Source organism: Erythrolamprus reginae, chromosome 1 (genome assembly GCF_031021105.1).
Source record: "Erythrolamprus reginae isolate rEryReg1 chromosome 1, rEryReg1.hap1, whole genome shotgun sequence".
NCBI lineage: Eukaryota > Metazoa > Chordata > Lepidosauria > Squamata > Dipsadidae > Erythrolamprus > Erythrolamprus reginae.
Genome location: NC_091950.1, coordinates 157,434,257 through 157,461,256, shown reverse-complemented (window position 1 = coordinate 157,461,256; position 27,000 = coordinate 157,434,257). Strand labels below are relative to the sequence as shown.

The 27,000-nt window shown below is 37.2% G+C and overlaps 1 protein-coding gene across 1 annotated transcript; it reads right to left on the bottom strand.

The window, feature by feature from the left end:
• Window positions 1-11,318: 11,318 nt before the first annotated feature.
• On the bottom strand, window positions 11,319-26,993 carry LOC139155078 (uncharacterized). The gene is made up of 8 exons (XM_070730207.1): window positions 26,978-26,993; window positions 25,481-25,624; window positions 24,580-24,689; window positions 22,089-22,142; window positions 19,311-19,394; window positions 18,447-18,540; window positions 16,146-16,216; window positions 11,319-14,091 (listed from the first exon to the last, which is right to left on the bottom strand). Exons 2-8 carry the CDS (start codon window positions 25,552-25,554, stop codon window positions 12,599-12,601), a joined length of 1,980 nt encoding a protein of 659 aa, XP_070586308.1. The 5' UTR covers window positions 25,555-25,624; window positions 26,978-26,993; the 3' UTR covers window positions 11,319-12,598.
• Between the last annotated feature and the right edge of the window lie 7 nt (window positions 26,994-27,000).

The window sequence follows — 27,000 nt, the reverse complement described above, 5'->3', positions numbered from 1 at the left end:
TATTTTTTTTAAAAAAAAGGAAATCATACTATGACATTCTGCAAAGTAAAACCTAATGGGGAGTAGAAAAATGGTGGCACCATAGGGATCCAGAGCTAGCCAGAATGAAATCATCTTATTGTAGCACAGTTGGTGGGTGTAACTGATACAAATCACAAAAATGGCATCACTGGCGCACTAATGTTTTGATGCATATGATGCCACTTGCCCTCTGGATAGACACTATTTGTTCCAAAATTTGAGGAGGTGGTTAGGAAAATGTTTCAGGGCTAAATATGAACAACACCATATAGTGAAATATAACAGAAAACTGATGTCTGATGGATCACAGATGATACTGTAAAACAACAGCATGTTTCAAACATTTTATTTTTAATAGCTTTCAGTAACTATTGCAAGTAATTCCAAAGCACTATTTGAGCTGTTGTCTCTGCCAGATTTTCACTACTTTGAAATATTTCTACTTTATCTAAAGCTACTCAACTCAACATTCTCTTTTTCACTTACATTCAGTATTAGGGTAGGAAATCCAAAAAGAATTATTTTTTTAAAAGCAAACAATTTCTTCATTAACATTGACTTGTTTATTTGTAACAGTTAATCCATCTCTATATTACTTTAAATCTTTGCAAACATCTTCAATATCTGCTTAATAAAAGATGGTTGAATTCTCATATCTGGTTCTGCATTTGATCTATTGCAATATGTTGCTTTAGTTGAAGACTACAGTCTGGCTTTACATATATATATTACTGTACTTGGAAAAAGAAGCATTTTGACAGCCTATTCAAATCATTGGATATTCTTCTTGGATAATATACCAAAAGTGGCAGTTTCTTATAAGTTACTTGGTATGTAAAAGCTGACACATCAATTATTTTTTTCATATTTGGTTGCATTAAAAAAAGTGTCTGTCTTATACTTTAAATGGATATTTTATCCATGACTGTTTTTGTAATATCTTGTTTTGTTTATCTGTTTAGGAATTCCATGAATTTTAATATTCAATGGAATATTAGTTCATTGAATTCTATAGAACTTCCAAATGTTGACACATTTCATTTTGTTGGCCCCACTTCACCAAACAGTCCAAAACTCATTACTCTTGCTAATCCAGAGCCTCCTTCAGATCATCAACCAACATGATCAAATCAAAACAGACATCCAAGTCCTGAATCTCACATTCAGGGAAGAAGCAACTACCAAGATGACTCCTAGACCATGAGGCTGGCCAAGTAGCAGCCACAGAACATGTCAGTTCTCCTGCATCATCACCATTCACTGTTGTGTCTAGTGCCACCATCCACATGAGCACCTGAGTCCTCCAGCCAGGATGATAGCCACAATCACCTCAATGCAAACAACTGGACCAACCAATTGCTGTTCTATTCTGATAGTGGACCACAAAATGAAGTGCTGGGGATAGGGTTAGGGCTAGGGCTAGGGCTAGGTTTAGGGTTAGGGTTAGGGCTAGGGCTAGGGCTAGGGCTAGGGCTAGGGTTAGGGTTAGAGCTAGGGCTAGGGCTAGGGCTAGGGCTAGGGTTAGGGTTAGGGTTAGGGTTAGGGTTAGGGTTAGGGTTAGGGTTAGGGTTAGGGTTAGGGTTAGGGTTAGGGTTAGGGTTAGGGTTAGGGTTAGGGTTAGGGTTAGGGTTAGGGTTAGGGTTAGGGTTAGGGTTAGGGCACCAGGCTGTGGTCCACTTGACTTTCACATTGCCACCATTGCTCTTTTGTATTTTTATTCATTTAGTGAATCCTTCCCAAGAACCTGGGATAGACGGATGTTGTTGTTAGGTGGTATTGTCAACCAATTTAAGTAGTTTAAGTCAAGCTGTCTTAGGCAATTGACTGATGGTGATTTTTGTCAGTCTGATAGTGTTCAAATGATGCTCAGATTTTTTGGAATTGCACCGAAGCTACCTATTATTAATAGTACTACATTTGATTACTTTTTCCACGTATATTTCTTTTTGTCTTATATTTTGTGATTGTTCTTGTCTCCAGGTACTGACATGTCCACTGTCTAAACTTTTTTGTCTTTCTTATTGGCAATAATTAAGCGTGTGTGTGGAGGGGTGTTGTTGTTATTATTATTAAATTGGGTTCTCTTAGGGTTATTTTATTACAAAACTACATTGTAACAGAAGGTAAGGAAATTTGTTAAGACCTGAAGAAGCCAGATTATATTATTTTAGAATTCTACATTTTATGTTAGCCTGGGAATGAATATTCTTATTAGTATCGATTGCATTGTTCTCATTATTACTGTTGTAGTAATGATGGTTAATTTTTTGTTGTTGTTCAGCTTGTGTTTTTCCCTGATAAAAATTCAACATTATAATCTCCAAAAGAACCTTTATTTGAAAAAGAACAGTCAGGCTTCCTTCTGACCTTAAAACATAAAATCGATTTAGTAAGTTTGAGCTATTACCTTTTAATATTGTTTAAAGTTCATGAAACAAAATAGAATGTGTTTCCATCTTTTCAATTTATTTCCTTTTTACTGCTTTTTGTTTAGTAACACTACAAACATTTAAGTCATTTTTTAATGCAAAGCACCTTGACACAATCAATAAAGGACTGCACAATAAAAATCAGATACCTCGCTAAAGAGAAGGTTGAATGAGGAGAACTGCAATTTTAAAGATAAACAGTGGATTTAACAAAGACTGCAATTAAAAAAAAACCTTTTTACTGTTTCACTATTAAACATCACAGAAATCACATTAGAGTAAATTCTATATATCAGGTACGAGAAGATGCAACTCCTACACTGCCAAAATATATGGATTATCAATACCCTTCAAAAAGACCTAGACTATGTGTCAGGTTGGTCAAACAAGTGGCAGCATCAAATCTCAACCAACAAATGTTCTGTCTTACATATTTACAAAAAAAATTACAACATAAAATACAAACTGGATGGACACAACGTTGTAGATGACTCTCAGTCTGTCAAATAGTCTAATTGCCAGAGCCCAGTGTAACATTGCAAAAAAAAAAAGCATTAAGAGTTGTTAACCTAATATTGTGTAGCTTTTTCTCTGAAGCATACAAAATATTTGCTAGACCAATTCTTGAATACAGCTCATCTGTTTAGAACTCACACTGCATATCGAACATGAATACAATCAAGAGTCCAGAGATATTTCACAAGAAGAGTCCTCCACTTCCTCGGTTTGTAACAGAATACCTTATATCACTGGACTTGAAATTTGGGGTTGGACAACCTTGACCTTCACCACCTTTGGTCTGACCTAAGCATAGTACACAAAATTGTCTGCCTACAATGTCCTACCTGTCAACGACTATTTCAGCTTCAACCACAACAATACATGAATACACAATTGATACAAACTTAAGGTAAACCACACCAAACTCAATTGCAAGAAATATGACTTCAGAATAGAGTGGTCAATGCCTGGAATGCACTACCTGACTCTGATTTCATCCCCAAACCCACAAAACTTTAACCTTAGACTATCTACTATTGACCTTACCCCATTCCTAAGAGGTCTGTAAGGGACATACATAAGCACATCAATGTGCCTACCGTCCATGTGTGAAGAGCTACCAAAATTTTTACTACCACACTGTGGGCATGGCTTATGCAGGATGCCCTGCATTTTTTTTTTCAACATCTTATGGTGCAAATTGGGTGCTTTGGGGTAGAGCTCCATTTTTGCTACCCCATTGCATTCCCCCACATCCGGGCTGCAGCCCACCCCTGTGTCCCACTATCCCCTTTTATCCATATCCATTTCATGTATTAATAATCATGTTATCTCCTATATCTTTTATCTAATACATGCTTGATAAAATTTTTATAAAATAGGCATAAGCCAACCCCACAGTGTTTTAGTAAAAATGTTAACCATAGGTTAATTAATTAAGTAATATATGGCTCTTCAAATGTTGTTAAACCACAGCCTTTTAGCTACCCCAGATTACTTACTTACTTACTTACTTACTTACTTACTTACTTACTTACTTACTTACTTACTCGATTTTTATGCCGCCCAAATCTCTAGGGACTAGTGATAAAGGATGTTGACAATTGATCTTCATGAAAGTTTGAAAGGCCAGAGTTTCTCCCCTTTTAACAGGGAGTGGCATACAAATCAAATCAAATCAAATCAATAAATAAATATTGTACTGTTCTCCTTCTCTAGAGTCCAATCAAAATGTTTTAAACATCCCCACTCAACAGTAGAACACTTTCCAGCGAAAGTTCTAGGCGAAGGGAAGGCTAATTCTTGTCCAGTTTAATGTCCTCACCCAAAATATTTTCCAAACACAGTAAGACTATTAAAATAACTTTATAATATCCCAGTTACTAACTAACTGGGAGGGGCAGTGATTCACTGGGGGGGGGGAGGGTTTACTGAATTTGTGAAACTATTATAACATTGCATAAATTTAATTTGTTGCTAACTATATTTAGGTATTATTATTATAGAATTGAGGAGTCCTTGCTGCTGTCTGAGCTTGGATGCTTTCTTAAAGATTTTGTATTACCCAAGCTACAGTAATATTATCAGTGCTAGAAGGGAATGAAATTTGCTCTTAGTTTATATTCTAGTGGCTTGCCCGCTCTGTGTTGGTGGGAGTGGTCTTGCAGATTCTTTGGTTGGGCTGTTTACTGCTAGCTTGTCACTTACCTTTTTACAGATATTATTGGTTATTGAAACGGATGTCCATGTACCGCCTCTATGTTGGTTGAGGCAGGCAGCATTCCCTTGAGTACCATTTGTTGGGGGTCAGGGGAAAGGGAGGGTCTTGCCTTCTCTTTCTGCTCAAGATCCCCATGGACAATTGGTAGGCCACTGTGTGACACAGAATGCTGGACTCGATGGGCTTTGGCCTGATTAAGCATGGCTTTTCTTATGTTCTTATGTAGTTAGGTAATGCATTCCAGGCATTGATCACTCTATTGCTGAAGTTGTATTTTCTGCAGTCAAGTTTAAAGTGGTTTATATTTAGTTTGAATCTATTACATGCTTGTGTATTGCTGCGGTTGAAGGTGAAGTAGTCATTAACAGGAAGGACATTTTGGTATATGATTTTATGAAGTACAGTTAGATCAGATCGGAGGTGACATAGTTGTAAATTGTCTAATAGCAATATTTCAAGTCTGGTGGAATAAGGTATTCTACTGCGAGCGGAGGAGTGAAGGACTCTTCTTGTGAAATGTTTCTGGACTTTCTCGATTGTATTAATGTCTGATATGCAATGCCGGTTCCAGACAGGTGAGCTGTATTCTAGAATTGGTCTAACAAATGTTTTGCATGCTCTGGTTAGCAGTGCAATGTTGCCAGAGAAGAAGCTCAATCAACAAATCTCAACCAACATCGCAACAACATGTCTTCTGCCTGCAATTTCATGGATTTGTTCTGCTGGTCTTCTGCCTATTTGTCCTACACAACGGCTGTTGCAATGTTACATTACATGTCGTAGATAGCTCCTTTTTTTTTTTCCTTCTGGAGCTCCTGGGTCGTTTAGTTTACTTAGGATGTTTTGGAAGGTTTTAATTGGTTTGTATGCTATGGTGATTCCATGTGGTTCTACTAGTCTGTTGGTGTTTCTGAGATGTTTTTGATGTATGTCAGAATGATCCTTTGCACAGCTTGTGTTGGTTGTGTTATATTAGATTGAATTATCAGGCCCTTTTGATGAAGTTGCTAGACAAATTGGAGAATATAAGAAAATTATCCAGGTCACTAAGGATTATTCACCCAATGCTATGTTGATCCAAAGACTCCTGTAGCTGAAAACAAGCAATTTTTGAAACTGTAATTACTTTCAAACTATGCAAGTCCAATGACCTTAAAGGCCCCAACTGAGACCACTGTCTTGTGGTTGCCTCATGAAGAGCAACTGTCTGCAGAATTTATGGGCCATTTCAATACTTCTCTTTGTCTGGGGAAGACAAAGAAAAATGGGGTCTACTCATTGGCTCTTTATTCCATTATTTTCATTTGTTCCACTGAGCAAAGTCCTCTTTGGTTCGCCATCTCCTTGCTGCAGCACTTGTGTATGGAAATTCAAACAAAATTTATTTTCTGTACTAAGATGTTAACTCTTTTATCCTATTTGCATTTTGGAAAAAAAAGGAAAAGAGAACTCTGAAGAAATCTAAAAGCATCTATATTAAAACTTATATACTCAACTTTTAGAAGCTGTTTACATTATAAAGTTTTAATAATGTACTTGCTATAATATTTATTTACTTCATATAATAAAATGTAATAACATCAGAAGAACAGCAGGGCAAGTTTCTTATATTTTCTATGTTAGAAGGGGAGAAAAGGAAACCCTAAAAAAAAACAAATAAATTATCCTTAACCCATTTGTGGCAGATAAAAGCAAATGTACAGCTTCATCTGGAATATGAGTTTCTTCCATTTAATAATTCCCTGCTCAACCATCCACTTACTAAGCCAGATATGACATATTGATTATTATATTAAGGCCTTTGAAGGGTGGTGTCTTAATAACTGTTGAATGAATAAACAAATCATTAAATATAAACTACCTTTAAATTACATAAGATATGAGAAGAAGCTAGAAATAACGGTCCCCAAATCTGCTCTTCACATTCAAGGTAGCATAATATGATGCAAGAGGAACAAGTTTTGAATAATCACATTTGCTTAAAATTAAGAAGATATATTAGAAATAAAATTATTTACACAATAATGATGTCAGGTAGATGACATGTCTATATGATGTCAGGTAGACAACATGAAACAATGCTTATCTCATGAAATAAGTGGAATATTAGTATATTCCTCAAAAATGTCTCAAAATTGCTGTGAAAGTTTCATGAGATTGACTAGTGCTTGGTATTCTTTTAAGATAGTATTTTCTCCACTTCCCACTCTCCTCCCCCTCCTGATAGTACAATAGCACTTAGATAAGGACAGTTAACCTCCCCTGTAAGATACAAAGTGAAGCTCATTCTGTATTCTTCAGCAGTATGAAATTTCAGGAATTGCTTCTTTTCCTGAAGATTTTGTGTATGTGAAAGACAAAGCACATTGTAGTCTGATACATTATACATCTATTGTGTATATTGTGTTGAGGGAGGGGTAGCACCCTTGGTGTAGGAGCGTGTCATGTCCTTTTATGCAGTGAAGAGCTACCAAAAATTTTACTACCACACTGTGGGGGTGGCTTATGCAGGATGCCCTGTGTTTTCTTTCAACTTTCAGTGCAAATTGGGTGCTCTGGGGTGGAGCTCCATTTTCGCTACCCCGCTGCGTTTCCCCCCCACCCGGGAAGCAGCCCAGCCCTGCTTTTATGGCAGCTCATTTTAGGGCAGCTCGCTCACCTTTGGTCCCCACCTCTGATTTCCCCATATCTGCAGAAAGAACTTTTATATTCCAGCTGTTTAGAAAAAAAAAGTTCTCTTAAACAGCCTAATATATTACTTCCACCAATTTCATAAGATGTATTGCAGCTTCAAGGATTTTTCTTCAAAAAGTTCATTCAAAGTTCAAGTCCAACTCAGCATTAACACAATCAAAGTTTCTTCTCTTATCAGCTTTTTAAAGAATGTCCGTCCTCCATTTAAGTTCTCTCTTTTTTTTTCTTTTTCCAAGGCCAAGCAACAGATGTTAATTAAGTAAGCAAATAATTCTTCCAATAGATGGCAGCACCATCAATCCAACAAAGAAAAAAAGCTTGGATTCCAATTTTAAAATATTTAACCCAAACAGGAAAGAAAGTTTAAATTCTTTTAGATCAAGTCTTAATCAAACTGAGCATCCAAAAACTGCCACATGGGTCTTAACTATCGCTTTCCAACCCAGTCAATAGACAATGAACAGTTCCGGTACTAATAAGCGGCCTTATTCAGCTTCCTTGTATATTTTCCACTTATTCAAAAAAACAGTTCTCTTTAAAAAGAAAAAAAATGGCAAATCATTCCACACAACTCACAATTTTCTTGCATTCCACCTCCAGCACTACTCTTTAGAAATTCCTTTCTTCTTTCCAGATGACTTCCAACATACTAGCCCTTCTCTTCCTGATACCCAGTCGGGCCGTGGCTATGGCGACTGAAGCCACTTTGCACCGCCGCCAGTGGAGGTTCCAGTCAGTCTGTCCATGGGGTATGCTGACCCCAAAATGGACCCTTTGCCAAGTCCCCTTCTTCACCTCCCCTTCAGGGAGGCTTTGGGCCGATTCGACAGTGATCTGAGCGCTGAGGATTCTGTCTCACCGTGCCAGTAATCATGCCCCTCTATATACTCTGGTTTCTCTTCAGATCGTATAAATTTTCACCCTTATAAATGTAAATTTAGATCCTTTCAACCCCATATCTTCCCATTGTTCAATTCATATATTTTAACCAACTTTTTTATCCATTTAATCATACATTCTTTAGTTCTTCTATTTCAATCTTCAATAAAAGTTTATACATTTTGGTAATAACATGTTCATCATTTATACAATTTATATATTTTGTAAGCAATATTTTATTATACTATTTGCCTTCTTAGTTATATAGAAGTGAAAATTGTTTCAGGAGAAACATAAAGCAGTAGGTGTTAAAACTAGAAGAAAGAGAACCAAGAATGAATGGGTACACATTGAATTGGGATTGAACAAAATTGAGGGATCACTAAAGAAAAATGTTGAGGAGGTTTTTTTGCACATATAGAGAAAGTAGGAAAATCAAGTTACAGAACAAATATATAAAGGAAAAGTAATGAGCTGAGAGAAAGGGGAGGACTAAGAAAGTCATGGTTCGATGGAGTTAATGAGATCCTTAAAAAGAAAGAAGTTAAAGAAGTTAAAAGTTTAAAAATAAAAAACCCTTTGTGAATATGGTAGAAATATGGATAATGTGTAGTCAAGATATGGAGAAGTATAGATAAATTGTGTTTGTGTAAACCTAATTTATCTATATTTCCTTTTCTCTTGTCTTTTTTTTTTGCTTCTTCTACCTTGTTGTTGTTTTTTAGTGTTTTGCATAACATTGCTTGCCCCAAAAGTAACAGTGAATTTCACATAAATGTTCAAGGTATAATATACTGTATAGCAAGCAAGACTGCTGGCAAGCTTTACCTGATTTGCTGCATCTCATTTATGTTTTTTTAATATATATGTGATATTGGTATAGAGCACAAAAGCGGAAATGAGAAACACTGCTACAAATTCATGAGACATTTACATAGCAAGGAATTACTTAGCAAACAAAAGCCATTAAATTTAACTGGTTGACATCTCAAAAAGCCTTATGTGTATGATCATTGAAAATACATTGTTGTTTTTAACATACTACCAACATATTTATCTTAATACTGATATTGGTAACTTGGCCAAATGCCAGCATTGACATCATCTTATCTGGGGTTTTTTTTTAGCAAGATTTAACCTGATTAGTATTTGAGTAGAAAATCATCAGGAAATAGCAGGTTTTTAAATGAGGGAGATAAAAGCTAAAAGAGCCTTCCATGTTATTGCCAAGAAAAATGGGTGATATATCCAATGTGTCAAACTTATGTATCTATCTATCTATCTATCTATCTATCTATCTATCTATCTATCTATCTATTTTTGTTTATTTGCTTTCTATGCCACTCAATCCCATGGGACTCATTTGAAATGAGATATTCCATTGATCTTATTGTATTGGTTATTCTGCGAATTACAATTGACAGTTTAATTCAGCCTGAAAAACAATATTTTCTGAAGCACCAAGATAAATCTTGGGTAAAAAAATCTTCCTAACTTTTAAAGTGTAGAATGCATAGATATTCTGTACTTTAATATCTAGCTGAATTCAGATAAAATGCATTGTTATGCTATGAGGACATATACTATATTTCATAATTAGGCTTTCATAACTACTCATGGCTATCTAAAGGGGAGCAAGAGGTCAGGCACGCCATGATGTCATTGTGCAAATGACATATATCAGTTATGCTATGCCATCAACATCATCATAACAACATACGCAAACTGATGCAAACAACATAACCTGAGTTATTTAAATTATATAATCATGCTTATGACATCATTGTGGCTTCTACTGGAAGGCTGTGTGGTAATGAACAGAATCAAATCTCAATAGATCTAGTGGGATACCTTCAGGATTTACTAACACCTTTAATCCATTGTTAGAAAAACATAATTTTATGATAAGCTTATCAGTGATAACTAAATCAACCAATATCGCTGTTCTACAGGTAAAAAGTTGCAAGCATAAAAATAGCTGTTCTTACATAATTTTGGGGTGCTAAAAAAAATATTTAAAAATATATATTGGTTCTAGTTTCCATGATACAATATGATATGAGATACATATATATTATGCAGCTGTATTGCTTCATAATGGCAATCAGTTACCATCTGTTCTAGTTCCTTATGCAGTTGCAATGAAAGAAACATATGAAAACTTGAAAGAGTTCTTAAGATGCATTAACTACAATCAACATCAATGGTCAATCTGTGGTGACCTGAAAGTAGTTGCTACCTTACTTGGTCTTCAAGGTGGATATACTAATTATTGCTGCTTCCTATGTGAATGGGACAGTCGTGCAAAAGAATTACACTACTATATCAAAAGAGACTGGCCACTATGGCAGACACTGCAACCAGGGTATAAAAATGTAAAGTACTTGTAGCACTTGTAGACAGCAATTTTACTATCTCCATTATACATCAAGTTGGGATTAATGAAAAACTTCATGAAGGCAATGGACAGGAATAAAGCAGCTTTCATGTTCCTGATAAGTCCCAACTTGATGTGTCCATCTCTCAGTGCTGCAAAAATAAATGAAGGAATTTTTGTTGGCCCACAGATCACTGAACTTAGTAATGATGATTAGTTTCTTTCTCTGTTGCATGGCAAGGAAAAGACTGCATGTATAGCATTTGTGCCAGTGACATCAAATTTTCTTGGATACAATAAAGCAGCAAACTACAAGGAAGTGGTTGAAAAACTCATCCAGGCCTACAAAAGTCTTGGTTGTAACATATCCTCAAAAATTCATTTTCTACACTTTCATCTGAATTAATTTCCATCAAATTGTGGAGCAGTGAGTGACAAGCATGGGGACTGCTCCCATCAAGATATCAAGGTAAATGGAGTCCATCAATGCTTGCAGACTACTGTTGGAAAATTGTAAGAGACAATCCTTTCCTTGAATACAAAAGAAAATTCAAGAGAAGCAAAAGGGACACAAACTGAAGGCAAGATTAATGATAAATTTAAACTTTTGAACATTTTAAACTTGTTTACTAATTTAGTTTTTCTTAATAAACATAAACAATAGATTATTTCATGTATTCACTGTTGTGAATATAATTCACTTAATTTTAATAAAAAATATACAGGTTTATATATATATGTATTAAGTTTTGGTGCATTATTTGGCTATTACCTGTAGTTAGAAAATGTAAAATGTCCGTTGCATTAAAACTAACAAATTGTATTATTATATTTGAATTCAGTGTGTGAAATTCATTAAGAAATGGCACATTTCATTTCTGCAACTAAAAAATTTTGTAGACCAGTGTGTATGTAGCTTGAACCAAGTTGACTCAAATTTACGTTTGGATCAAAGTCCATTTACTTTTTATTTGAACACCCCTGACTCAATTTGATATATCCAATGACTTGGTTCACCGGTAGTGACAAGATTGGGAATCCACCCCTGATACAAACATGTACAGGGGTACCTCTACTTAAGAACTTAGTTCATTCCGTGATCAGGTTCTTAAGTAGAAAAGCTTGTAAGTAGAAGCAATTTTTCCCATAGGAATCAATGTAAAAGCAAATAATGCATGCAAACCCATTAGGAAAGAAATAAAAGCTTGGAATTTGGGTGGGAGGAGGAGGAGGAAGATGAGGATGAAGACAGTCACTGCAGAAGGAGGAAGGTGAGGTGAGGGGAATCAAAAAATCCAAAACTTTAAGGCTTAAAAAAAAAAGAGGGATTCTGAGGCAGCGAGGCTGCCTCCCATACACTGCGTCAGAGAGAGAAACCCAGGGGGAATGGCAGGACACTAGCCAGGCCTTTGTGCCGCTCTCAAATTTCCTGGGAAATTTTTCCAGGCTCGGATTCTTAAGTAGAAAATGGTTCTTAAGAAGAGGCAAAAAAATCTTGAACACCTGGTTCTTATCTAGAAAAAATCTTAAGTACAGGTGTTCTTATGTAGAGGTACCACTGTATTTTGATTAGGAATACATCAGAAAATGTAAACTGAACAAAAGCATCATAAGTGAAAATATAAACTGAACAAAAGCATCATAAGTGAAAATATATTTTGATCTTGGAATGTTGATACAAAAGACTGAATGCAGAGCAAATTTGGCCTGAATGAATATTTCCAGAGTAATTCCTGTTTCTCACCGAATATCATACACATATTAGAGAACAATAAGAATTACATTACATTTCCTTTATTGGGGGAAAAAATACCTCCTTCCCGGACCATGAACTCTTAGAACACTCTCTTCTGCTGAAGCCCAGCAATGTAGTATTCTGCACCACCTGCTTAGAATGCAGAAATCTGGATGTTCTCAAGTTGTGAACCACAGAAATCGGCTTTGCTCAGTGCTAGCTTGATTGGATCCATCAAATGGTCAACGATTCATAATTAGGAACTGATTGGTTCCAAGCTTCCGACCCTGAATACTTGGAAGGTGTTCATTGACCCAAGGCAATTTTGTCACCTTCCTTTGCTGTTGGCCATGTGGGCTCAAAGGCTGTCTGGCTTCAGAGGTAGAATGAAGCTTTTCACTCTGAATTTCAGGTGAAGAGTATGCCCTTCTTCTGGGCTGTCTCTTTTTTGCCTGAGAAGGAGTTTCACCTTTTGGGAGGGGTGGGAGGGGCACTTTCTTTCGATTTATGAAAAGATATCTATTACCTGCAGGTAGCTTCTTCCCAACAGTGACTGTATCTATGTGTTCATTAAAATAGAATTTCCCATCCAGCTCTCTTCTATTATGCCCATCAGGAATCCTGTATTTTCCTACCTGAGCTTTGTTCTTCCTAAAACTGTAGGATATTTTGGTCCTACCCTGAGACTTGTTTCTTTTGACATACAGTTTTCTTGTCTGAATTTGGAGCTCTTTCCTTTTCAGAGACAACCTTGTGGCACTAAAGCCAGACATTTGTCCTTCACAAGCCAGTTTGGGATCAAGGGAATACTTTATATCTTGGACATTTAGTTTGATTTTCTTCTCTGATTCAGACTCTAGTGAAATCCCATCTTTCTGGACTTCCACTTCCAACTTTTCATCCTTTACATTTTTCTTTTCAGGGCTCACAGCACGGCTCTTGTTACCTTCAGACTGTGACTCCTGTTTCTCCTTGTGGGGTTCCAATGTCTCAACCTCAGAGTTGCATTCAGAAATGTGTTTCCTAGGCGTGGCATTGCCCTTGGGATCTGAATTTTTAGGACTGGGAACTTCCTGGTCTGACTTCTGTAATCCAAGATGCACTTTCCCTGGCCTGACCTGACTATCTTCTGACTTTGGCTTCCCATATTTTGTTCTATGATGTCCCTCATCCTGATTTGCAGGTCCATCCCCTGACTTAGTGATGCCAACATTTCGCAAAATGTTTCCTTCCTCTGATTTGGATTGCCTCTTGCTTGACTTAGGACGCCCTTCATCCACCTGAGGATTTTTCTCACCTGGTTTTGGAAAAATGAAGTATCCTGTATCTGGCTTGGTGTATTCCTCTTCTGGTTGAGGTGATCCTTTATTTGTTTTGCCATGGCCTTCTTTTGAATCACATTTCCCCTCTCCTGGCAAGGGAAATCCATGAAGGTTTCCTCCCGGCCTAGGACAATTCTTGTCTTGACTAGTTTTTGGACGTTCTGTTGCATTTGCCTGGTGATGCCCAGCATTATCCTGATATTTTGACTTATTCTTTCCTTCAGCCCAATTACGGCACTCTTCAGCCCAGTCCCGCCATTTACTTGCCCACTGTCGCCATTCATCAGCCCACTGCCGTTTTTCACAAGTCCAGAATCGCCGCCTGTGTGGACGATAGCGTCCCTTGTTCAGCCTGCAATCCGAGGCCAAACTTCCTACCGATCCATTAAATTCTCTGTCATAAACTGGAATCCCTGCAAGAAGCAGAATTCATTACTCGACTACAGAAATAGGTATATGATTAAGACTCATCCTTACTTCATGGCTCAGTATTTGTGGATAGGAGAATTTTTAAACTTTCTAGTCACTGATTGAGAGGGAAAAAAATAATGTCTAGCTTACTTGATTTAGGCTTTCTGCTGGAAACATCAGGCAAAAGTAATTTGAAAATCATAAAATGATCCACTGTGTCTGTATTTTGTTTTGTAATTTGTAATTTATTTATTTTGTCAAACAATTATAGGGTGATAATTTATACAAATAAAACATTAGATAAGTAATGATAAAAAAGTAACAAAAAAAGACAATAGGACTTGGACGGTAGGCACAGTGGTGCGCTTATGCATGCCCCTTAAGTTTTATAATTTGTTATTCCTGCTTTGAGGAGTTCTAAGTGGGATGGCTTTTCTTTTATTCTCCCTACAGACTTGTAAGGTAGCCCTGACTAACAGTTGGTGACAAGCCAAGATCACTCAAAACACTACTTGCAGAATATATTCGCATTCAAAGAGCTAATAGTATGATTCACCCTTTTTCCCCAGGAGAGAATGATCACATATTGAAAAGTTATTCTCCTGCGGAATCAAATTAGCATCTGTAGGTGGTAAGCAAATGAATCATTGTCTTGCATTTTGGACAACCAAACCAGATATCTTGATCTGGTTCTATTATGTTCTTTTTCTCCCCCCACACATGATAACACTCTGGAGCAAGTATGTATACTGTATTCATAATCAGGTTCCCCTAGGTTACAATTACATGTCTTGAAAGAGCAATTTCTACTTAGTAGAATTTACTGTCCATCAGTATAACTTATCACTATGTAAGCATTTCAGCCTGTGTTTATAACAGCTGGCATAAATAATATGCAGCAAAACTCCCAATATGCTAACATCAAAATTTAACATATTTTATAAGAATATAAATAACTAGCAGTTGTTCAGCCAATGGTTGGTCAATGGTTGACAAAATACCCAGTAAGCTACTAATATCAGTTGCTGAATCAAACCACACATATAAGAGTGGTAGTAATGCTATTCAAATGGAGAGAATTTCCTCCAAAAGCAATGTTGAATCTTTATAACTTCTAGAATCTATTCCATATAGATGAAATATGGATGTATATAGCTAAAATTCAGTAAGAGAAAAAGAAAAGTCTTAATGATTCATTTGGCTAGCACTACATCACAACAGACTTTGCATTAAATTCATTGAATACCGGGGTGCCAGCCTAAATAAAAGTTTTGTTTGGCTTGATGGTTGTTGAGTGTGATTGCTTCAGTTCTACTCAGATCCAGCTTTGAATTTTGAGACCATACTTAACCATAGTTTATTTAATAAATTACAATTTGCTAGATTTCCACAATTTACTAAGCTGTAATTTATGGTATACAAGCCACAGTAACTGGATTTGTGCAATGCTCCAAACGAAAACCGAACAGACAGAACATTAAAAGAGCTGTCTGATGGATAATAAGAATTAATGCCTTTAATTGAAAGTAGTTTAGTAATATTTAACCAATTACTTTTGCTTGTATTGCAGAAGCCAGTTTGTTTCATTATAAACAGTGCCTTTGATTAACCTTCTTTCTTGATTTCTGCTGTTGCTGACAAATTGAAAATACAGCATAATGTTGCAACAGAACACATTCAGATTATAAAACCCAGTGCAAATTAGATTTTTTTTTTCAGTTCTAGTGGTTTTTCCCCCCCTCTGGATTTGACTCTTAGTTATTGGTTGTTTGGATCCCTTCAGGCCTACAATTCAGGGAAAAAAAGAAAGCTAAGTCCCTCCAATTCATCTTGAATTCTTTGGGAAGAGATTGCTGACATTTGCATGTTATCTTCCTTCCTGTCTAGCTCTCTGCCCTCCCTGAGACAGAAATGTCTCTCGGGGTCACAATTTTTGTTAAGGCACACAAAGTGCTTGCTTGAAAAATCAGGTGCCTTCAAGAAATCTCATGAACACTAAAAACAAAATATTTCACACTGGAAAGAAGAAAGTGTCATCTGGCCCATTCACATTTACCATTAACATGGATAGATACCGTCTTCCCATTTTCTTCAACTTCCAAGTACTTGCTTTCATTCTCAAGATGCCTGAAGGGAAAAGTATTGGTAAGTTACTTCATTATTATTCTTTTATAATAATTCTAGGAAAGGCACTTGTGATTTCTTGCTTAGACTTCAAAGCAATTTAACAGGTCTTGATTATTATGCAGTTTGATAGTCTGAATTATTTACTGTTGACTATGAACTACTGATCTAACAAATCTTGACTGATTTTGAGAAGACAGTCAGGGTTCAGACCTGGTTAGTATATTTCAATGGGAAGCCAGCAGAGAATATAAAGGTTCTAAGATGCATCCAAAATGTCAACAAAGATTGAATTCAACTCAAGGAAAACTTTAGTTAAGAATCAATTTATCCTTCAGAATGTGAGCTCCTGAAATATCTTTATAGCAATATAAAGATATTGCTGCCTCTCATTTTTCATAAAATTTAACTATATACAAGATTTGAAAGATTTGAACATCCACACTTCAAAATTTCTTTTAAGTTCTGGTTTATTTGGGAAGCAGATACTGATCCTTCAAAAATACTCCATTGGAATTTTAGTGTTAAAACTTCTCTGCATGTGGGTGACTTTTCTAAAAATGTGATCCTGCATTTTTTTTAAAGGTATTAAACTATTTTGGCATAAGTGTGACTGAAAAATAATGTTGTTTTGTTGTTTTGTTGTCCCATATAACCCATATTTTGTTGTCTCAAATATATTCAATAATATTCCCTCTCAATATTTTAATATCAAATTCCTCAGACTTTCACAACTTTTTGCCCCCATTCTACAAAGGGCAGAGAGAAAGCTAGATATACAATGAATTAATATAACTGTTAAAATGACAAAAGAAAATAAAAGTTCTTATCAATATAGCACCACCTTTCACATTTCACAATTTGTAAAAGACAAAATCAGTTATTTGACTACTATCAAGTTGTACTATCAATCATTTTGGACACAAATTCTTAACCAGCTTTCAATAGAATACCTTATGCCACCAGGCTTGAAATGTTGGGCTTGGACAACCTTGCACTTCACCGTATACAGTCTGACCTAAGCAGAGTACCCAAAATTGTCTGCCTATAATGTCCTACCTGTCAACGACTACTTCAGCTTCAGCCACAATAATACACAGGCACATAATTGATACAAAATGAAGGTAAACCACTCCAAACTCAATTCCATAAAATACAACTTCAGCAATAGAGTGGCCAATGCCTGGAATCAGGGGTGGGTTCTAACTTATCTCGGTGCCAGTTCGCTTCCTCCCATGCTGTGTGGCCATGCACCTGTTTTGCACGCGGGTGCTAGTGCAATAGCAAAAAATCAGATTTTTTTTAAAAAACAAGATGGCGACGCATGTGCAGTGCCGGAAACTCAGCTTCTGCATATACGCAGAAGAAGAAAAAAACAAAAAAAGTATCCCAAAAATATCCCCCCCCCCCCCAAAAAAAATTCAAAAATAAAATGCCGGCCTCCATAGATCGATACTGACTGGTCTAGTTCTGATCGATACTGACTGATCTAGTTCTGTGACATCATTGTGACATCACCAGTGGGTTGCTACCAGTAAGGGCAAACTGGTCCAAACCAGGAAGAACCCACCTCTGCTTAGAATGCTATGCCTGACACCATAGCTTTCACCTTAAACTATCTACCATTGACCTCACACCATTCCTAAGAGATTTGTGCATAAACACACCAGTGTGCCTACCATCCCTGTCCTACTGTCCCTATTTATTAGTACTCATTTCATGTGCTCATGTCCATGTTTATATTTATACCAGTTATCTCGTACAAGTTTAACAAACAAAACAAATAAATAAAATAAAGTAAATAAAATAAATAAAGTGGAGAAATGAGGCAGACATTTCTACACATTTTGCTAAAACTCAGTGGCATCACAACTGAAAAATGCCCAGTTTCAGGACTCCATGAAGTCATCCCATCTGTAACTGTACAATAAAAGGCAATAATTTCACCCACATATTATTCTCTTGCAACGGTTATTAGTTAATATCACTGATACATAAGGAAGAAAATTTATCCTAAATTTTGTTCCCCTTTGAAAGGTTTTTTAGTTCTCCTTTTATCAAAGTGAATGATAACTGCTAGAAAGAAATTCAGCTCTTCTCCACCAGTCCTGATTTTTGTATTAGACTCTTGGTGTGTGAAGTTTTTCAGACACTAAGACATTAATATTTCTATACAGAGAGATCTAAGTACCAAATGAAGGAGTCACAGAAAGGCATCCATTTTGCATTTTACCTTTTGGTTGTGATCTTTTTGCCATTGATGACAGCGGTCATGATAGAAAAGTGGTGGAATCTTTTAGGAGCACTGAAGAATGATACAGAAAAATCTGAAACATAGAAGCCATACAATACATGTATCATGAATCATTTCTAAATGCATTTGCTTTTCTCTTTAAACAAATGCTCTTCCCATAAAAGTCCAAACATCTTCACAAATTCTCTGTCCCGCAGACTTCTCTATTAGTTTTGTCTATTTTCTCCCACCATTAAATAAATAAAGATTAGAATTATTTTCCATTCTCTTTCCTTCTGGTGGCCCAGTAAAATATTCTGATTCCCTTCATTTTTATTTCTTTTTTTAAATTTTATTTTTATCTCTGTTGCCATTGTATCTTATCATACAAGCCTTGAAGACCTCCTGGGGACAGAAGATTAGTGGAGGCTGTATATATGTTTTATTGTTGTGTAATTAGACAGTTATGGCAAGAGCCTCAATTATTTTAATTTGGTGTTGCCTTTCGGCTTTGACACAGAGTTTTTATTTAAGTGTTTTATAAGCCATCCAGCATTATTTAGTTAAGATGGAATGATGATATAAATTCGCTAATGAAGAATTAAATGCCCAAAGGCCAAATTCATCAAACCGGGGAACCAGCAATAAAACTTTGCTTACACATGATGGAAAATATTTTATTTTTCTTTTATCTCTTTCACATCAGCTTTGTTTTCCCAGTTCAGTCAAAACTCTTCAAATTTGGCTATTATAAAAGAAGGTCTGCCTAATTTATTGCAGAAAGAAGTATAACGATGAGTATTCCAAATTAATTGTGAAAAGTGGGGGTGGCTGGCATTAGATTGGGTTTACATATAATATTACCGGAAGAGGAGCGCTGTTTTGTGAAGAATATTTTGATGCCATCCTGATCAAATACTGATAAGTGTTTCTCATCCTCAGTTTTTTCTAAGGAGACAAAAGACATAAGACAAAATGAGATCATTACGTATGCATGGAGTTGGGGCTGGGTAAGGAAAATGACTTTAACAAGAAATATCATCTAAATTGTTGCGCTTTCTTTTTCAATGATCTATGGGGATATTAAGAAAAGCAATCAGTAGAGATCTTTGCTCAGAGATTGATTCCTTCCATTCGCACAGAATACTCATCTTTGATAATCATGTTTGCAGAGCAGTGGAGGCAGGGGGGACCTCCAGCCTATTCTTGCTTGGATTAAAAATTAAACTAAACAAAACTCAGCTGTACCATTCTCTACTAGATATGCGTAACCTCTGAATTCAAATATTTAGGAAACAAACTATTGGGATTATAGCTTAATTATTTGTTTTACTACTTTGAATGAAAAGTATCAATTTATCTGTCAATTTCAAATAGGGGTCATCCACTATCATCAATAATTTGGATGACCCCTGCCTCTAGCAGGAAGCCTTGCTCTAAGCTGATATCTTATCTATCAGATGGTAGCCTCCAAAATTCCTAGTTGAGTGCACATTATTTTTTCTTATTGCTGTTTTATAAATGATATTAGTTCACATTTACCATATTTTTGGAGTATAAGACACACATTTCCCCCACTAAAAGAGGCTGCAAATTTGAGTATCTTATACTCTGATAGTACCTTTTACTAAGCTTTTTTCCAGCCCTACCAAGGTGGTAACAAGTGAAGCAATCTTCTGTGCTTTGCTAGCTAAGCGACCTTCCCTTTGCCTGTTTTTTTCATAGCTTCTCCCTCCGACAATCAGCTGGGCTTCTGGGCTTTAGAAGCCTTTTTTTCTTATTAGGTATCACAAATAATGAATATAAAAAAGAAATGTTTTACTTAAGAACTCATATTTTAGTAGCTGCTAGGATTGTCTTCGCACAAAGATGGAAAGAAATGGAAATACCTAAAGAAGAGGAGGTATTTAAGAAAATTATAGAATGTGCACAGCTGGACATGATGACGAGGCAGTTGAATAATCAAGAAGAATCAGAATTTTATAAAATCTGGCAGAGGGTCTACATCTGGTGGAATTAAAAAAAATGCTTAATGATGTTAAAATAATAGTTAATTTTTTTTCTTTTTTTAGATGGAAATGTTCTTAGATAGAGTTTAGTAAATAGATGTGTTTATTCCTCTGAATTGATCTAATCTATAAATAGTTTTTCCTTTTTGTATTAAGAAGACTTCTATCCTGAGCGGAGCAATTGTAGCAACCTTTTTATGTTATGTGTTTTGTCTGGTCTTTCCACGTTTGTTTGTAATGTTTTGTCTTTTTTATTCAAAAAAAATATTTTTTTAAAAAAAAGAAGCCTTTTTTAACGCCAGTGAAGTGATCTTCCCTGCTTTGCTAGCAGGCGATCTTCCGCCTTTCTTTTAGCCCTAATGGGGTGAGACAATCTTCCATGCTTTGCTAGCAAAGCGATCTTCCCTTTGCCTGCTTTTCCCATTATTTCTCTCTCTGGAGAGAGAGAGAAGTGAAGTGTTTTAGAAACTGTTTTTTTATCCCCAACCAGGGTGTTGTAGCTCACCAGACTAAGGACTAGCCAAATGAATACCTGGTAGACAAATTATTTCTTCCCTATTTTCTTCCCCAAAAACTAAGATGGATCTTATACTCTGGTGCGTCTTATACTCCGAAAAATATGGTAAACGGAGGGGGGGAAACATATTTTGGTTCCCTCTGAAGTCTTTTAATCATCCAGTCTCTATTTTCCTTACTGAAGATCATAGGGCCATGATGGCAAATCTATGGCACAGGTGCCACAGGCGGCACACGGTGCATGCACGCTGGAGCTGACAGGAACTGCTGGCCAGCTGATTTTCGGCCTTTAAAAAAGGTACTTTCATCCTCCAGATGCTTCCCTGAAGCCCTGGAGGCAAAAAAGATCCCATAAAGGACAAACCGGAAGCTCAGAAAAATGCACTTCCGGTTTGCCCATTTGGGCAATTTTTTTCACCTACCAGCAGTAGTGGGTACATATTGGTGTGTCCAGAGAGCTGCAATGGTATGAACCCACTGATTTTCTGATATTTTGTTTCCTGGCATCTTCGTGTGGAAGAAGCCATCAGCTGTGCTTCGGACGGAGAATAAAAGTCAGCATTAAGACAAGGGCGGGAGGGAGGCAGTGAAGGGCTACCAAGATTTTTACTACCACACTATGGGTGTGGCTTATGCAGGAAGCCCTGCTTTTTCTTTCAACATCTTTCAGTGCAAATTGGGTGCTCTGGGGTGGGGCTCCATTTCCGCTACCCCACTGTGTTTCCCCCCCCCCCGCGTCCGGGCAGCAGCCCACCCCTGTCGAGAGGGCTTCTTCCACACAGAGACACCGTAAAAAAAATTGCTGAAAATCGGTGAGGCTCTCTGGGCCACACTGGTAGGAATCCATCACTGGCTACCAGGCTTCAGAAAGGCCTGTGAGCATGCGTGAGGGGCAGCATGGAGGAGGTTGCTCATGGGGGGGGGGAGGGGAGGGATGTGGGCACATGCACGTCCACACATGCCCTTTTAACACGCAAACCAAAAAAGGTTCACCATCACTGTCATAGGGTATAAGAAGGTCAATGGTGTATATTCATTTTATGAAAGGTATCAAGGCCTTGATGAAATAATTGATTTGATTTTAAAAGACTCTTAAGTCTTCCTCTAGTTTACTTACTTGTTCCTTTGGAAGAGTCTTTGCTATTTCCATCATGAGAAAAACGAGCACTTTCTGGAATAAAAGAGACATCAACCTATGGGGATTTAAAGCTAACTCCATATCACTAGGTTTGAATAATTCCAAGATTGTTGCTTCTGATCTCCACCCCTAAATAGAGCTCACTATATACTGTACACTGAGATGCCTTAAAGAAATAATACAAGAAGGCTTATAAAACCAGTTAATAGCAGATACGTTTTCAGATAGACAGCTACACAAAGACAGACTCTGTAAAAGTAAATTTCAACTGCATGCTTCCAATATTAGCAGAATGGAGTGGTATGATTTTTCTCTTCCCTGTACTGCTGCCTGCACTAAAAATTGTTCTGGGGGAACTGCCCACCTCATTCCACCTCCAACCAAGCCTCCAGAACTAATATGAAAGTCACACAAAGAATTGCAAAGAGAACGGAAGAAACAAGAGAATTATATCCTGCTGATGGAAGCTCACTTATTCAATCTGTTAAAGGGAAAACCAAGAGAGATTTAAAAAAAATCCTACAACATGTAATAATAATAATAATAATAATAATAATAATAATAATAATAATAATAATAATAATAATTTATTAGATTTGTATGCCACCCCTCTCCGAAGACTCGGGGCGGCTCACAACAACAACAAAAACAATATTATACTGGCACAAATCTAATATTAAAAAAACTAAAAACCCTATCATAATTAAAAACCAAACAGCACATACATACCAAACATAAATTATAATAAGCCTGGGGGAAAGATGTCTCAAATCCCCCATGCTTGGCGGTATAGGTGGGTCTTAAGTAGTTTACGGAAGACAAGGAGGGTGGGAGCAGTTCTAATCTCCGGGGGGAGTTGATTCCAGAGGGCCGGGGCCACCACAGAGAAGGCTCTTCCCCTGGGGCCTGCCAGACGACATTGTTTAGTCGACGGGACCCGGAGAAGGCCAACTCTGTGGGACCTTATCGGCTGCTGGGATTCGTGCGGTAGCAGGCAGTTCCTGCAGAATATAAATGGAAGAAACAGATCCTTTGTATTTGAAGCCTCTTGATTACCTGAACAGAAAGTCAGGTATTCGTATGCCTTTGGAGGAAATGCAGATTGCATCATTTTACTGTACAGAATTGGGAGGAGAACTAATTTATGGAATGTCCAAAGGTTGAATCGTGGCAACTGGACCAAACTTTGTTAATCTTGAGACTTTTGATTGCTCATCCAAGCAACTTCAACAGTCAGAGCAAAATTAGTTAGGCAGAGAGTCAGAGTGTCATTGGAACGTACCAACTCTTGTCCTTTTTTTTCAGAAGGCAACTGGGCTTTCTTGTTTTTCCTTTGAAGATGTTTCGCTTCTCACCCAAGAAGCTTCTTCAGCTCCGACTGGATGATGAGGAATGAATGGATCCAATCAGCGCTGAAGAAGCTTTTTGTATGCGAAGCAAAATGTCTTCAAAGGAAAAACAAGAAAGTCCAATGGCCTCCAGAAAAAGCACTTTTGAAACAACTGTGACCTGGATGACTGAGAATCTCTACAGACTTGTACTAATTCTTGCCATACCAATTTCAGGGTTTTCTCCCTCCCAAGTGGCTTGCCATCATGGTCCAGTTGCCATGATTCAACATTTAGACACTTTTGGCCCTGATGATTGAGTTTTCATTGATGTAACAAATGTAATGTTGGGGGTGGGGTTATATATTTTTTTATTTTAATTTCTGCCTTTTATCTAAATTCATTCCAGTGTCAGTCATCATCTATGCCCTAGATCAGTGATGGTGAACCTTTTTTCCCTTGGGTGCCGAAAGTGCACAAGTGCTATTGTGCGCATTTGTGTGCCCACACCCATAATTCACTGTCCTCCCACACTCCATGCCCCCTGCACGTGCATACGCAAACCCCACACACACACATGCTGCCCTGCCCCTTGTGCATTTCCCTAACCCTGAAAAGGGCCCATTTCTTGACTTCTGGTGGGCCTGGTAGGCCCATTTTCACCCTACCCAGGCTCCAGAGGCTTTCTTGGAGCCTGTCTGGGGTGAAAAAGGCCTCCCCTGCTTCCATGGAAGCCCTCAGGAAACCAGAAATTGCCCATTTCTTGACTTTTGGTGGCCCAGTAGGCCCATTTTTCATCCTACCCAGGCTCCAGAGGCTTTCTTGAAGCCTGGGAGGGTGAAAATGCCCTTCCCCGCCTTCTTGGAGGTCTTCCAGAGGCCGAAAACACCCTCCCAGAGTCTCTACTTGAATCCAAAATCAGCTGTTCAGCATGCACATATGGAGCTGAACTAGGGCAATGACTCACGTGTCAGCAGATATGGTGTCACATGCCACCTGTGGCAAGGGTGCCATAGTTCGCCATCACTGCCCTAGATGGTTTGTATTTGGATTATTTAATCAAAAATAAATGAGAGTGAACTATTGAATCTCTTCAAAGACCCCAAAAGAGAAGGGCATAAGAGAGGAACTAGGGTTCTTACTATCTGAAAGGAATGTGTAAGCTTCAACAATCTCCTTGAATTTCTGCTCAGCTTCTTTTCTGTTCTCCGGATTCTTATCTGGATGCCATCTGAGCACTTTGCTCCGGTACCTGCATAGTTTCATGTAAATGTAACAAGTATTAATGGCCAATCATCCATAATAGAGCTGCAACAATGTTAATGATCAGCCAGTAGGATAGTACAATAATTCCACCATGAATTACGTTGGGAGCAAATTTAAATATTTTCATTGAATTTTGTCATGGCACAAATAGTAGAGAAATAGAAAAAAGAATGAAATTGGGGAAATTTGCATTGAAAAGCTTACATCGAATAAATATACACATAAAAGATTGGAAAATGGGTAAATGACATTTAAAAAAAAACATTTTCAGCCTACTTGCATTAAGAATTACATAAATCAGGGGATGAGGCATACAATAGATGATAGTAAATCTAAGTAATGATTTTTCTCCTGTTTTTAAATAATCCATACCAAAAATTGCAAGAATGGATATTGTCTTTTCAAGGCAGACAATGAAATATATTGGTTTTTATTGATCCAGCCCTCCATACAACCATCCACATATATTGGAAGCAAATAATCTTTTTTTATATATCATTATTCCAGACAACTTCTCATTATTCACATGAGAGAGCATAACTCCTAATAATAGGGACAAGACTATGATCAGATTTCTGACTAAATTATCCATGGAGGGATCCTATCACAGTAATGTTCTTTTTTCCATCTTTGCCATAGACATAAATGACAAATAACAAAAACAAAACTGTTCGGTTATTCAATCCCTTGAGCCAAATTCATAAGGAAGCAAGAAATGTCATGTTTGGTTGGCTGGGATTGCATGAGAAAAAAGATGGTTTGAAGGACTTATCTTACGCTCGTTTAATATCATTCATGGAGGCACTTTGGGAAATGTCCAGAACTTTGTAATAATCCATCATGATGTCCATCCATCCACTACAGGGGCTAGCAGTGAAGATGAGAAACAATGGCAGCCAGATATGAGAGGTTTTTTTTAACCTGAAAATACAACGAGAAGAGCTATACACAATTTGTATAGTTTTGAGATAAGGGGGTGGGCAGATTTTGCTTGTGGACAAAAGATGTGATGGCTGAGCTGAATTTGGAGTGGAGGCCTAAGCATGCACTTCCATTATCTCTCCAACATGTGTTTCTTCCCTATCGTTCCAAAACATAATTTGCACCATGATGTAGCATGTCATTATTATAGAATCTAACAGGCTGGAAATGGCCTGTTTCCAAAGTTCTAGTGGTCCCAGTAAGCTCGTGTTTTGCCCTCTCCAGCTGCAGGGAAGCCTTTGGAGCCTGGGGAGGGTGAAACAAGAGCCTACTGGGCCCACCAGAAATTGGGAAGCAGGCCATTTCCAGCCTCCGGAGGGCCTCTGGGGGATGAGGGAAGCTGTTTTCCCCCTCTCCAGGCATTGAATTATGGGTGTGGGCACTCACATGTGTGTGATAGTGCGCACACACACTCTTTCGGCACCCAAGGAAAAAAAGGTTTGACATCACACTAGAGTCATTGAAGCATCTTAATGATGCCCTGTGTTACTTCATCTCCCTACTAAAATGAAACCAAAAACAACCGTAAAAAACACAAACAAAATTTTGGGCATGTTGTTTGGGAAGTACAACGACTTTCAGAGGCTTCAAAAGAGTTTAGTAGATGCCTCTGTGTGTTCTTTGTGTGTGCCAGATTTCTTCGATTTATTCAGTGCATTTAGAATTTAATTTTCCTGTTGATATAATTCATCTAACCGTAACAGAATTTATACTCGATTAAACCTCCTTCTATTATTCATATAGTCATAATTTTGTTCACATTATTTTTGTTCCTCACAGACAAAATGGAAGGCCAGGATACAACACTTTATTTTTTCTGAAGCTTTAGTTCTAATCCTTCTTTTTTATCCCTCGCCTTATAGTCAAATGTGTTGATATGGTACAGTAGATTCCTAGTTGCCGATTTTGTTTTCCTTCCTTTTTAAACCTTGACCCTTTTTAAATTTTGTATGATACTTACTTTTCTCCCAAATGGTTGATCCTTCGGCCAGTTATTATCACGTTAGAGACTGTAGCCAATTCTTAAGTAATTTTCTTGATGTTCAATTTCTTACCTCTGTCTAACGAATGATTAAAAAAATGCACCTATTGCAAAACACTGTAAATAAAACACTGATGGCAGCAAGCAAAGACAATTGTGCTTTATACCAGTAAATCAATTGTGCCTTATCACTATTTTTAAAAATTAGGGTATCATCAAGAGTAATGATTTCAGTTTCCAATTATTTATTTAAAAAATACAGCAATTTATTTTATGAATATTGTTTAGTGTAATACAACAATAGCATTTACCTTTGCTGGTAAAAATTGTCAAT

Bases quoted from the DNA above. Each gene is read 5' to 3' on its own strand.
- LOC139155078 (XM_070730207.1), bottom strand. From the start codon at position 25,554: ATGGACATCATGATGGATTATTACAAAGTTCTGGACATTTCCCAAAGT. The intron at 22,143-24,579 runs GTAAGAACCCTA...CTTTTATTCCAG, and splicing joins TTACACATTCCTTTCAGATA to AAAGTGCTCGTTTTTCTCAT. The intron at 14,092-16,145 runs GTAAATGTGAAT...TGCTTCTTGCAG, and splicing joins GGTATCTATCCATGTTAATG to GGATTCCAGTTTATGACAGA.